Raw genomic sequence first — 12,613 nt, 5'->3', positions numbered from 1 at the left:
ATAGTATGTAAGCAGACCTAGCCTCTACCTTTCGGGCAAAGTGGCTATGTCCAATAGACCCTTAACTTTAAAATAAAAACAATCTACACAAGAAGTACTGAAAATAAAAGAAGCAAACATATAGTCCTAAAAACAACAAATAATAGCTGAACTTTGAGCTTTGCAAACCGTTCTTCTGTGCCAAAAATGCAAGGACTTTGAGCTTATATATTTTTCTTATTACTGTAACATTGACCATTTTCTTCAATGTAATAAAAATTTATTTGATGATAATTGGAAGTTAAAAGTGAAACAAAGAAAGAAGTAATCTCTAGAGGTACATATCTTTTTTTCTCTTTTCCTTTGAGTTAACCATTCCGTTTCAAAATTCACTTGGTAATTAGTTTCGTGACGTAAAAAGCTCTCTGAAAGAGTAATTAGTTTCAATATTGGGTTTAGATAAGATAAACGAAGTTCCTTTTTTTTTTTTTGATTGAGGAAAAAAAGTCCTCATAATGCTAATCGAAATACTCAACTACAGAAAAGAAATGGAGCAAAGAATCACAAAATTTAAAAGACTATACATACATATTGAATTTAAGATCATAAAATTCAAAAGTCTCAATTTGTTTCTTAACTTTCATGCTCAGTCAAAACACTCAAATTAAGCCAGAAGGAATAGTAATTATACCATGTCATATTTAGTACAATTGCTTGTATGGTGATTGGTAAGTCTAAGCCTGTAAATACATAAATAGATCGAAGCATTTCAGTCCGGGGTTGCTGTTTTGTGATAGTAATGGACCAGATATTATCGACTCATTACTTCACTCCAAACAATTGTGGAGAATCCACGATGCCACAATCAAACATTGTTAACACTAATAATAATCCTTCTAGTTTCACTTTTTGTAATATGACACTAGCTGAAAATGTTTGTCTATTTCTGTACCATTCTTACCCAGTTAACTCGTAACAATAAAGTAGGATAGCATTTTGTGTCCACATGTTTGAATTTGAGAACAAACGAGATCATCCGACACATCCAACAAAGCGAAACAATGTTCCATTCTTTTCGGTGGCATCCTTCCACATTGACGGCGAGTGGAGTGCCACAATTCCATTCATCATTTTTTATCTTCATAAGCCAAAGCCCATATCTCGCACTGGAGATGTTTACGGTATAAATGCAAGTATGCAACGAGGTGACGTCAGAGCTTAGTGATATATAGATAACAATGTACTCTTGGTCAATACTATAAAGATGAGTAAAGTATAAAAGCTTATGTTGATTTCATTGACATGTATGTGTATATATATACAAGAGAATACAAACTAAATAAGGAAAGAATCAACTAATAAAGAATTGTGATCTACTCCTAAATAGAAACTAAATTACTATGGGATACTGAAATATGAAAAATCTACTGAGATAGGGAAGATCACTCATGAGATATCTTCCAAGATAGGATGTATGCGCCAATACGCCCCCCTCAAGATAGGCAATGTGTAGCAAAGCCTAGCTTGAATAGGTGTTTATCAAAGGCTAGTTTTGGTAGAGCTTTAGTTAGACTATCCGCGATCTGTTCTGCAACATAAATATGAACAATGTGAACTTGATTCTGCTGAACTTGTTTGCGAAAAAAGTGAAAGTCTACAATAATGTGCTTCATGCGGCTATGAAAAATTGGATTTGCACACAAATAAGTGCACCAACATTGTCACAGTAAATGGTTGGTCTTTGAGGAAGTGAAACATGTAATTCTTGTAGCAGATTTGTCACCCAGTTGGTTTCAGCCAGTGCACTTGCAACAGCATGATACTCTGCTTCAGTTGATGAGCGATCAATTGTTCTTTGTTTCCTGGAAGACCAGCTCACGGGATTTTGTCCAAAAAAACAATATGTAACCAGTAGTGGAAGCTCTATCACTCACATCTCTAGCCCAATCCATGTCAGAGTACATGTGTAGGTTGAAATCATTACCTCTTTGAATGTGAAAAGCGAACTGAAGCGTTCCTTGGAGATACCTAAGTACTCGTTTGAGTGCTTTCCAGTGCACTTATGATGGAGAGTGCATAAATTAAGACAATTTATTCACAGAGAAGTTAATGTCTAGACAAGTAAAAGGCAAGTACTATAGTTTTCCAAGAACTCTCCTGTAGCGAGTGGCATCAGTTGGTTCCACTCCATTATGTAGTTGAGACACTTTAGTGGCACTCATTGGAGTTTTTGCTGAATTACAGTCATTCATGTTTTTGTTAGAGAGGATTTTATTAATGTAGTTGGACTGTCATAAAGTGATTCCTTTGGCAGTTCGAAGCACCTCCACTCCAAGAAAGAAGTTTTGATTCCCAAGATCCTTAATGGAAAAATGCCCAACAAGATGAGCAATAATCTGATTAATTTCTGAGTTGTGATTCCCTGTAATAATCATACGTCAACATAAACCAGTGCATACAAAATGTTATTTGACACTTTGTGACAAATCCCAGATAAAGAAAAAATATCTTAAGTTCATTGTACCACGCCCGAGGGGCTTGCTTGAGGTCATATATTGCTCTCTTTAGACGACATATGTTGGAGGAAAACTGCTTGTCTGCAAAACCTAGAGGTTGGACCATGTAAACTTTTTCTTCTAGAAGACCTTGCAAGAACACGTTACTAACATCAAGCTAGCATAGGGGCCAATTTCACTGGACAGCAATAGAGAAAACCAAACGTACAGTAGTTGGTTTGATGACCAAACTGAACATGGCATGATAGTCAACTCTGGGACGCTGTGTAAACCCCTTTACAATAAGTCGAGCCTTGTAGCGATCGATTATCCCATCGACTTTTCTTTTTAACCTGTATAACCATTTGCAAGAAACAATATTTTTTGTGGGGTCATGTGGTATCAAATCCCATGTTTGATTATTCAATAATACATAAAATTCATTTTTCATTGCTTTTTGCCACTCTGGGTGTTTGTTTGCTTGTTTGAAGTTGGTCGGGATGATGGAAGGGGATAAATGAGCCATGAAGTCAAGAATAGTTTTTGGTTTGTAAATATTGTGCTGCGAACGGGTCACAACACAATTTGGAGTAGGAAGAGAAGGTTGTTGAGGTTCTGTGGCTTGAGCAGGGTCGGGGGGAGGTTGTAGCAGAAGTGAGGTGGAGAGACGGGCAATGGCATTTTGGCCGGTAGATGACATTATTTTGTTTTTGCAACTGTATACAATTGGAAAATCCGATGATTGAGGTAAAGGGGGATAAGAGTGGGTGTCACGGAGATCAGTAGGAACAACAGAATTTGTAGGAGGAGAAGATTTACCTGAACTTGCAGATTCTGTTGGAGCACAGACAAAGAAAATAGTGTTTTTGAAAGCATTGCTGCTATCTGAACTTGGGATAAGTATGGGGTTGAGTAATTCGCTGCTTATGTGTAGTACCCCGAATCTGGTACCCGAAATGTTACACGGTGCCCATGAACCCAAAGGACTACAAGCTAACCCATGACTGATATCTGTACTTGTATACTGCATAATATACTGTAAATGCAGAAACATGAACTGAAAGGCAAGGTTCAAAACTGTGACATAACATCTAATCAAAATATATAACATCTAGGTAGGGTATGAAATAACCAAAATAAAACTGAAATAAGCTATCTGAACATACTATAGTCTGAAAGCCTCTAAAACATGACTGTCTGAATAAGGAGTTGATAGAACATGTCCCCAACTAATTCCAACTAATAAATTAATTAAAGATATAATAACGTAATGATCATGTCTTTAGATGATAAGGACTTACTTCTAACTCTGACTGCTAAGACTGGAATGCTACTGATGCTCTGGAGCTCGTGTCTCTAAACCTATGGTATAAAACACCATAGCGTGAATGGGTCAGTATGACTGAATGTACTGGTATGCATATGAGGTAGGCTGAATGCATGGGGTTCATATGCATGAACAATAATAATAACAGGCTGACTATCTTGACTGTGAGAATATATGCATGAGACATAGTAACTGACATTGATACCGTGATAACATGATTACTGAATCTGAATACTAATAACATGAGTGATTGTATCTGACAGTCTTGATTCTAATGGAACTATTTGAGTTTCGTACTAAGCTGAGTTGACAGTATCTAACAGTCCTGAAATATGAAAAACTATCTAAGTTCTTTTACTGATACTGATATTAATACTGAAACTGTTGGAAATAGTTATCTAACCGGCATGCCTCATATAACGCATTATAGCTGAATTGGGGTCCAATCTGTAACCCCAATTGGAAGGGTGTCAATACCGCGTCACTGTTAAGGACAAGCTATGGGTGACCCTCATCTGATAGTGTCCCCTAAACGAGAATGGTAGGACCCTCATCTGACAGTGTTTATCCACCTCATCAACCCTCATCAGATAGTGTTGATGTCTCAACCTATGCTGGCTACATAGTTCTAGAATGCAAGGATGACTTCTAAGAATCACACCCTCATCTAGCAGTGTGTATTCCTATCCTTGGGTTCACTCGGTGCTAATTCCTACTCCCATCTGAATAGAATCTGAACATGATTAACTGAATTGAGTTACTGAGTTTACTGGATTCCATTAACTGATGAAATACTACTGAATCCTGTTAGTCTGACTGATTTTATAAGATTACTAAGATTGTCTGAGTTGTGAGACTGACTGAAGTCTACTGAACATGGCTTGATTGAGAATATCGTGGAAACATGACATGGCTTTAAGCACATAACTATATTGTTTGGGTACAAGTACCCCCAAGACTTGATAGAAGGAAACTAATATAATTTGACACTCTTGAACACATGACTAGAGTCCACAATTCATCATATAATAGTTGGGAAATATTTAATGAGGCACTTGACTGCCTTAATTTAATACATGATCAAGAGAGCACATAAGCATGGCTTGCTTACATACTTCTAGTATCATGAACATTCCATCGAACAAGCATAATGCATAATCAATAATATGTAAGTCATGTTAAAAATGAATAGGCTGCATGCATTTAGGATTTAAGACACAATTGAGTTATTATACATAATTTCCACTACACTGGGCATTTTATCAAACACCTTGCATGCTCCATTTAAGGCATAGGTATGATCATAAATCAAATATATTATGATTCCTCAATTTAACTTCATTGCATGGATTTCAACCCTAAAACTAACATGATTTCATGAAAAACATGGTAGAGATTCGATGTTGGTAGTCATATAACCATAGCAACATGAACATAATCAATTCACCACATAGATATCATGGTAGGTAATTTAAAAGAGGATTCTTGGGCTTCATGGACTAAAGGAATCCATGAATGAACACTGTGTATACCTTAGTTCATGATTTCATGAAAATTAACGGTGAAACCTTCTTGAATATGAATCCCCAATAGAAACCCTAGCTTGTTCTTGAGAGCAACTTGAGAGAAACTAGTATACTTTGGGTGAAAAATGGCTAAATCACGTGTTATTAAGTTTAAATAGGGGTGAAAAATTGACCCCTTTAACCCTTGGACGCGTCTTTTAAAATTGTAAAAATTTCCCAAACTGGACCCTTGGCGTGATGTGGTGCTATCACGCAGTGTCACTGGAATTTAACAATTGGGAAACTGGGCAATGGCATGACGCGGAGCCATCGCATTGCCACTTTATTTGTGATCTGAAAGTTTGGCGAGATGCGGGGGAAATTGCACTGAGATATTGGAAAAGGACAATTGCCATTTTAGATTGTGGCGTGGCGCGACATTGACCAATATGGCGCTATTTTACGATGGGAACTTGAAATAGTTGTAACTTCTGACCCGGTTATCAGATTTGGGCGAATCTTATATCGATGGAAAGCTTATTGAACTTCCCATATGACAAAAAGTGAAAATATTAAAAATTCCTCATGGAATAACCATCATTAAATTTAGAAGATAATACTAGACATTCTTGGGACAAAATTAGCTAGGAAACTTCGGGTTATTACATTATGGGAGAAGAAAAAACTAGGGGATGTTGTCGGGATAGTGTCAGTTGGGTTTTCCCACACAAGCTCTTTGTAAGTTGAAGACATATTTTAAAATATATTTTGAAAAGGAAAATTATTTTAAAAAAAAATCACATCACGAGATAAATATATTTTAGAACATTTCGGATCATAACATTGGTGACAATGATGAACTAAAGAAAATCCTAAATATACATATGGTGTTGATCGTGGCTCTAATTTATTTTTTGAATAAGGTTTGAGCCAGGGATAATAGAGAAACCTAAAAATTTTTAAGGAATTGTAATCCGGGTTATGACCAAACAATATTTGGAAAGGTGATTTATTTTGTAAAAGTGAGGTTGGCAAGCGATTTATCAGATAAACTGCATGTTGACAAGCAAAAGACCAAAGAGTCAATGGAAGTGAAGCTTCATGAAGTAAAGTGCTAGCTGTCTCAATAATATATCTATGACGTCTTTCAGCAAGAGCGACTCTTTGAGGGGTGTATGGAGAGGATAAAAGATGTTCAATACCCTGAGATCTTAGGTATGGATCAAGACTTTTATATTCGCCACCACTATCTGTATAGATAGAAAGAACTTTCGTATTAAAATGACGTTCAATTAAAGCTTGAAAGTTTTTGAAAAGATCTGTAACCTCACTTTTATTCTTTAATGTGTAAAGCCAGGTGTATCGGGTATACTGATCCACAAAAATACAATAGTATAATTTTTTGTCAATCGATTTAACTGGAGAAGGACCCCATAAATTACTAAATATTGTTTGAAATGGTTGGGTACTTGACAAACTAAAGTGTTTAAAAGGATGGAGATGAGCCTTATTCTAGGAACAAGAATTACAAACTGAATTTTTTTCTCGCGAGCAAAGTAGCGAGAATTTATTCAAAAGAAAATTTAACACTTTTGCATTAAGATGATCGAACCGACTATGCCTGGTAGTAGTGGATGTGCTGGTGGAGGTCAAATGCACTTGAGGAGAAAACATGGAGGGTAAATTTAGCCACTCATAGAGACCGTCCTTATTCTGACTGTGCACCAACGGAGTCCGCGTTTTCAAGTCCTTCACAAAAAAATGAAAAGGAAAGAATTCAATGGAGGTTAGGTAATCTTGACAAAATTTAGAGACAGAAAGTAAATTGCATTTAATGCTAGGAGCACAGAGAGTTTTAGATAGTTTGAAAGATTTAGTTGATACAATTAATTGAGTTGAACCAGAGTGAGTTATTGGTATTTTTTTACCATCACCTATGGAAACCTACTCCATCCTATTGTATGGCTACAAATTTTGAGGTTCGGCAGTGATGCGATGAGATATGCCAGAGTCGAGAATCCAAGGATTTTTTGATGCCCATAATCCTAAAACATAATTGGTTTCGCCTCAAAGTGATTGTGAGATTTCGATCGACAAATACTTGCAACATGACCTGGTTTATTACATAACTGACAATGAACACCATCAGAAGAGTTGGTGGTGGTCGAGGATCGCCATGGATTGGGTAAAGTAAAGTAACTGTTGGACCTCCACTGTTGGTTGTTGCCATTGTTATTGCTGGGGTGACGATTGGTGCGATTGTTCAAACTACTAGGCTTGTTGGAGGTATCAGCAGAGGTGGTAGCAGCAACAGTAATCTGATTGGGAACTTTTTTTGACTCTTTATGTCAAAGGAAAAGCTCATGATCCAGAAGCTTTTCGTAGAGTTCTTCATAAGTAATAGTGGAGTCACAAGCACGGATTGCAGCAAAGGTTTTATGAAACTCTGAACCCAAACCACTGAGGATCTTGACAATAAGTTCAGAGTTGGAGACTAGAGCACCGGCAGTAGAGAGTTCATCAGAAATAGATCGAATAGCTTGCAAATATTTTGTGACTGGCTGGGATTCTTTGGTCAGACGCATAAGTCGATCACGCAAACTGAAAATTCTAGTTTGGGACTTGTTCGCATAGGCGACATGCAGTGCATCCCAGCTGTTTTTACTGATGTAGCCGCTGCAACAGTTGTGGAAATTATTGGATCAACAGATGCCATAAGTGCATTTTAAATGAGTTGGTCTTGTCGAAACCAAAGTGTAAACGCAGGATTGGCACTAGTGACTATGCCAGTTATGATAGTGAGAGATGGGGAAGGTGTCGACCCATCAAGATAACTATAGAGATCATGACCATGCAAAAGCATGGAAAATGGTGCCTTCCACATTGTAAAATTATGGATGCCAAGTTATTTAATGGGCAATTGGGACACAGGATTAAATTGAACAACCATTGGGTTGACGTTGTTGTCATTATTAACAACTCTAGGAGTGTCTGCCATTTGTGGAGGGTGAGTGACAGAGGAAAAAATCTTACTCGTTAAAGTATACTGAGGCTTCTGATACCATATAAAGATGAGTAAACTATAAAAGTAAGCCTGTCAAATGGGTCGGGTTGACCCAACCCGAACCGACTCATTTAAGAAACAGGCCTGGTCAGCCCATGGGCTATAGGGTACCGGGTCCCAGGCTGGTTTATTTTTTTGGTTGGGCTAGGTTAACCCAGCCCAGACCAATCCCGATCCAGGCCCACTGATTAATCGGCCCGGTATCCTTTTTTTTAAAAAAAATTAGGCTTTGGATCGTTGGGCCCAAACTTGTCGTTGACCCAACGGCTATAAAGCCTTTTTTGGGTCCAAACGGCTAGTTTGACCTTTTTTATTAATTTTTTTTTTTTTTACTTTTAGAATTATTTTTTAACCCCAAAAAAATTTCTATAAATACCCTACACTTTCAAATCATTTTCTACACAATTTTTCATTCTCTCAATTCTCATTCTCTCTCAAATCTTAATTCTCAATTCTCAAACATTCTATATATTTAATTTCCTAAAGTGCTTACTTCAATATTTTAATTTTGCGATTACAAACTACGAGTGGAAGTTTCTAAAGTCGCAACCTTCGGATACTTCCAAAATTTGGTATTATCGTTTCATCTCTTACATTTAATTTTTATTTAGTGTATTAATTGTTGAATATTTAATTTTATTATATTTATGTATTTTGAATTTTTTTAGTTTAATTTATATTATGGATAAATTAAGAAACCTCGCTACTAAAGGTGTTAAAATTTTTTATTCCGAAAGCGGTAATGGTAGTAAAAAGCGAATTACTAGCGGTAGAGGTACTTCAAGTAGTAGATATACCTGTGTGCCTCCGGCACCGCTTAGCCAACCTTTTGAGGAAAAAGTAGGCGTACCTTTAGGTGTAGGTGCCCACGATATGGATTATGTAGAAGCTCAAAAAAATTACGATATAGAAGAAGAAAATGAAGTAGATGCAGTTAATTTAGACGAAGATGATGAAAATATTGATGAGACACCCGCAGTAGGAAATACTAACGTTAGATCTGAATCGGTTAATCTCCCTCACCATCCTCCCCGTTCCCTAAGAGCTCGTAAAACAACTAGTATTGCATGATATTTTTTTGAATGTATATCAGATACTGAGGTGCAATGCAATATTTGTTAACAAATATATAAGCATAAAAGCGGAGGCAAGCAAGGGGGTACAGGTACGTTAATGAGACATATAGGTGATGCTCACGAAAGAGAGTTAAATATTGTACAAGGTGGTACGGATGTTGGTGGACCAACGCAAACTAGAATGGACCTAGCAACCAGTCAGATAATAAAGAAGTATAATAAATTGAGGGACCGGGAAGAAATGGCTAAAATAGTAGCTGTGGGTTGTTTGCCTTTTAGTTTTCCTTCTGCTGGTGCCTTTATTCATTATATTCAAGCAATTTATAATCATATGTTTAATGATATTCCTAGAAGTACTTGTCGGGCCGATATTTTTAGACTTCATTCATAATATTATTTTTATTTATCAACATTGTTAAAAAATATTCAATGTAGAATGTCCCTAACTTCTGATCTTGGGTGTGTTGTAAATAAAAATGATTATCTAACTATTACTCGTCACTGAATAGATAGTAATTTTACTATGCAAAAGTGTATTCTTATTTTTTTATATGATGAAGATCGTAAACATATTGGAGATTTTATTGCTGATTCAATTGCTAAAGTTGCAGAATTTTATGGTATCAAAAATAAAATCTTATGTATTACTTTTGATAATGCTTCTAACAACAAGACTGCTATAACAAAATTAAAATCTAAGCTATCTCCATCGTTACCTGAAAATTTTCATATTAAGTGTGCATGTCATATATATAATTTAATTGTAAGAGATGATCTTGAGTTTTTGGAGTTTTATATTAAAAAAATTCGGCTTGCCGTTGGTTTTATTCAAGAAAATAATTGTAGAAGCAGAATTAGAGACTTTAAACTTAAATGTGAACAAAATGGACTTGCACTGATATTGATGCCTGAAGAATATGAAACTAAATGGAATGCTACGTAAGATTTTTTAAAAACTTGTTATAAATATAGAATTCCTATTACACTATTTTTTAACCAATATTGTGGTTCATTTGCTGATTCTGCTGATTGGACGTTACATGATTCTTATTGGGTTGTAATTAATGATCTTGTTAAATTTTTGAAATTTTTTAATATAGCTACGGTTGAATTTTTCGGTGCTTATTATCCTACTGTTTGTAATATTTTGGCATATATAGCTGATATTTCTACTTTACTCAAAGAATATAAAAATAAAGAAAATTACAAAGATGTTGTTGGTGCCATGTTTACTAAATTTAAAAAATATTTTTTTCGATTCCCCCTATTTACTTGTTGGTGTTATGCTTAATCCGTGCATGAAATATAATACTATGTGCCACTTTAGTACTATTATTTATGCTAATTTAGAAATAAATACTAAAAATGATTCTCAACAAGTACAACCTAATTTGTGGACGGCTATGAGTGATGAGAATGAATACATAGATAAATTATATAATCACTATGCTGATTTAGTTTATTTAGCCATACATACAAATATCACTCCAACTGTCGCACCTCCTCCTCTCGAGGAGCCATCATCTTCTAAAAGGCTGGCACATAGTGGTTTTCCTGATCACTTTTATGATTTAAATTGTTGAAAAAGTGTCGAGGAGGGAGCTTACACATCAACTTATCGGGAAGAGCTTAAGTATTATCTTTGGTCGTCGCTAGAGGATCACAGACGACGAATCAACGCGTTGGATTGGTGGAGGAGTAATGAAACACAATATCCTGTGCTTTCAAGATTAGCTAGAGATATCTTGAATGTTTCAATGTCAGCCGTTGCATCGGAGAGCGCTTTTAGTCAAGGATGACAGCAACTTAGAGATAATCGACATTCATTGGGAAGAAATGCAATGAATGTTCTTGTTTTCCTCAAAGATTGGAGAGCCGAATGAAGAAATCAAGAAATGGAAGTGGAGCCGAAGGATGAGCAGAGACTTGAAGAAATTATGACTTTACGGGAGAACTCAGCAGAATCAAGTTCAATGCATGATTTTGCCCCCGTTGACTTTGACTATCCTATGCAAGTTCCAGTTAATATTAAAATGAATGAGTTGGAGAAAATGATGCAAAATTTGTAGATTTTTCATTCATTTAAATTATAAATTTTGGATCATTTTGCAATAAATAAAATTCAACATTCATTCATTCCTTAGTCCTTACTTTGTAATTTTTTTTATTTAATGATTTAAATTGAATTTCTAGTTTAAATTAAAAACTTAGTTTTGATATATTATTAATTTACTATTAAGTACTATACTATTATTAATTTATTATATTAAGTAGCATATGTTTTATTTAAAATAGTGTATATATTTTCTAAAATAGTATATATTTAACATATACATGTGTATATGTTTTATAAATTAGTATATAACTATATATATAGTGTGTGTACATATTGTAGTATATATATATTTTAGTATATTTTATTTAAAGTAGTACGTATATATTGAATGATACATATATATGTGTATGTATCTTCTATTGACGTATATTTTCATGTATACATATGTATATATTTTATAAATTAGTGTATAACTATATATATAGTGTGTCTATATATTGTAGTATATTTTATTTAAAGTAGTACGCATATATTGAATGGTACATATATATGTGTATATATCTTCTATTGACGTATATGTTTAACGTATACATATGTATATGTTTTATAAATTAGTGTATAACTATATATATATAGTGTGTATATATATTGTAGTATATATATATATATATATATATATTATAGTATATTTTATTTAACGCAATACGTAAATATTGAATGGTACGTATATATGCCGTGGCGGACCCAGGATCTTAAGGTTGTGGGTGCATTAATCAGGGGCGGAGCTACAGTAACTTACGAGTGTTCGGGCGAATCCAGTAGCTTTTACGTAAACTTTATATTTACACTAAAATTTTGAATATGTGTATATGATTATATAGTGTGAACTTATTGTCATACATCATGGCTTGACCTAGTGGTAGATAGACCAACATTAAAATCCTTTCTTGTGCCTTGAACGTATGTTCGAATCCCATCAGCATATCCTACTTTTTATATGAGAAGTTACAAAAAATTTTAATCGAAAATTAAGCATAGGTGCGGGGAATCGACCTCAAGTACTGGACATGAAAGACCCACCTAAAATGAGGGTGCCCAGACAAATTTTAGT

General features: G+C 35.0%; 1 protein-coding gene across 1 annotated transcript; it reads right to left on the bottom strand.

Annotated features, from left to right (window-relative positions):
- Positions 1 to 7,654: 7,654 nt before the first annotated feature.
- LOC124898021 lies at positions 7,655 to 8,190 on the bottom strand. Its single transcript, XM_047411637.1, has 2 exons — positions 8,069 to 8,190; positions 7,655 to 7,982 (listed from the first exon to the last, which is right to left on the bottom strand). Exons 1-2 carry the CDS (start codon positions 8,188 to 8,190, stop codon positions 7,655 to 7,657), a joined length of 450 nt encoding a protein of 149 aa, XP_047267593.1.
- Between the last annotated feature and the right edge of the window lie 4,423 nt (positions 8,191 to 12,613).

Source organism: Capsicum annuum, chromosome 4, assembly GCF_002878395.1.
Source record: "Capsicum annuum cultivar UCD-10X-F1 chromosome 4, UCD10Xv1.1, whole genome shotgun sequence".
Taxonomy (NCBI): Eukaryota; Viridiplantae; Streptophyta; class Magnoliopsida; order Solanales; family Solanaceae; genus Capsicum; species Capsicum annuum.
Note: the sequence above shows the minus strand (reverse complement) of the source record. Positions and strands in the feature narration are given on the sequence as shown.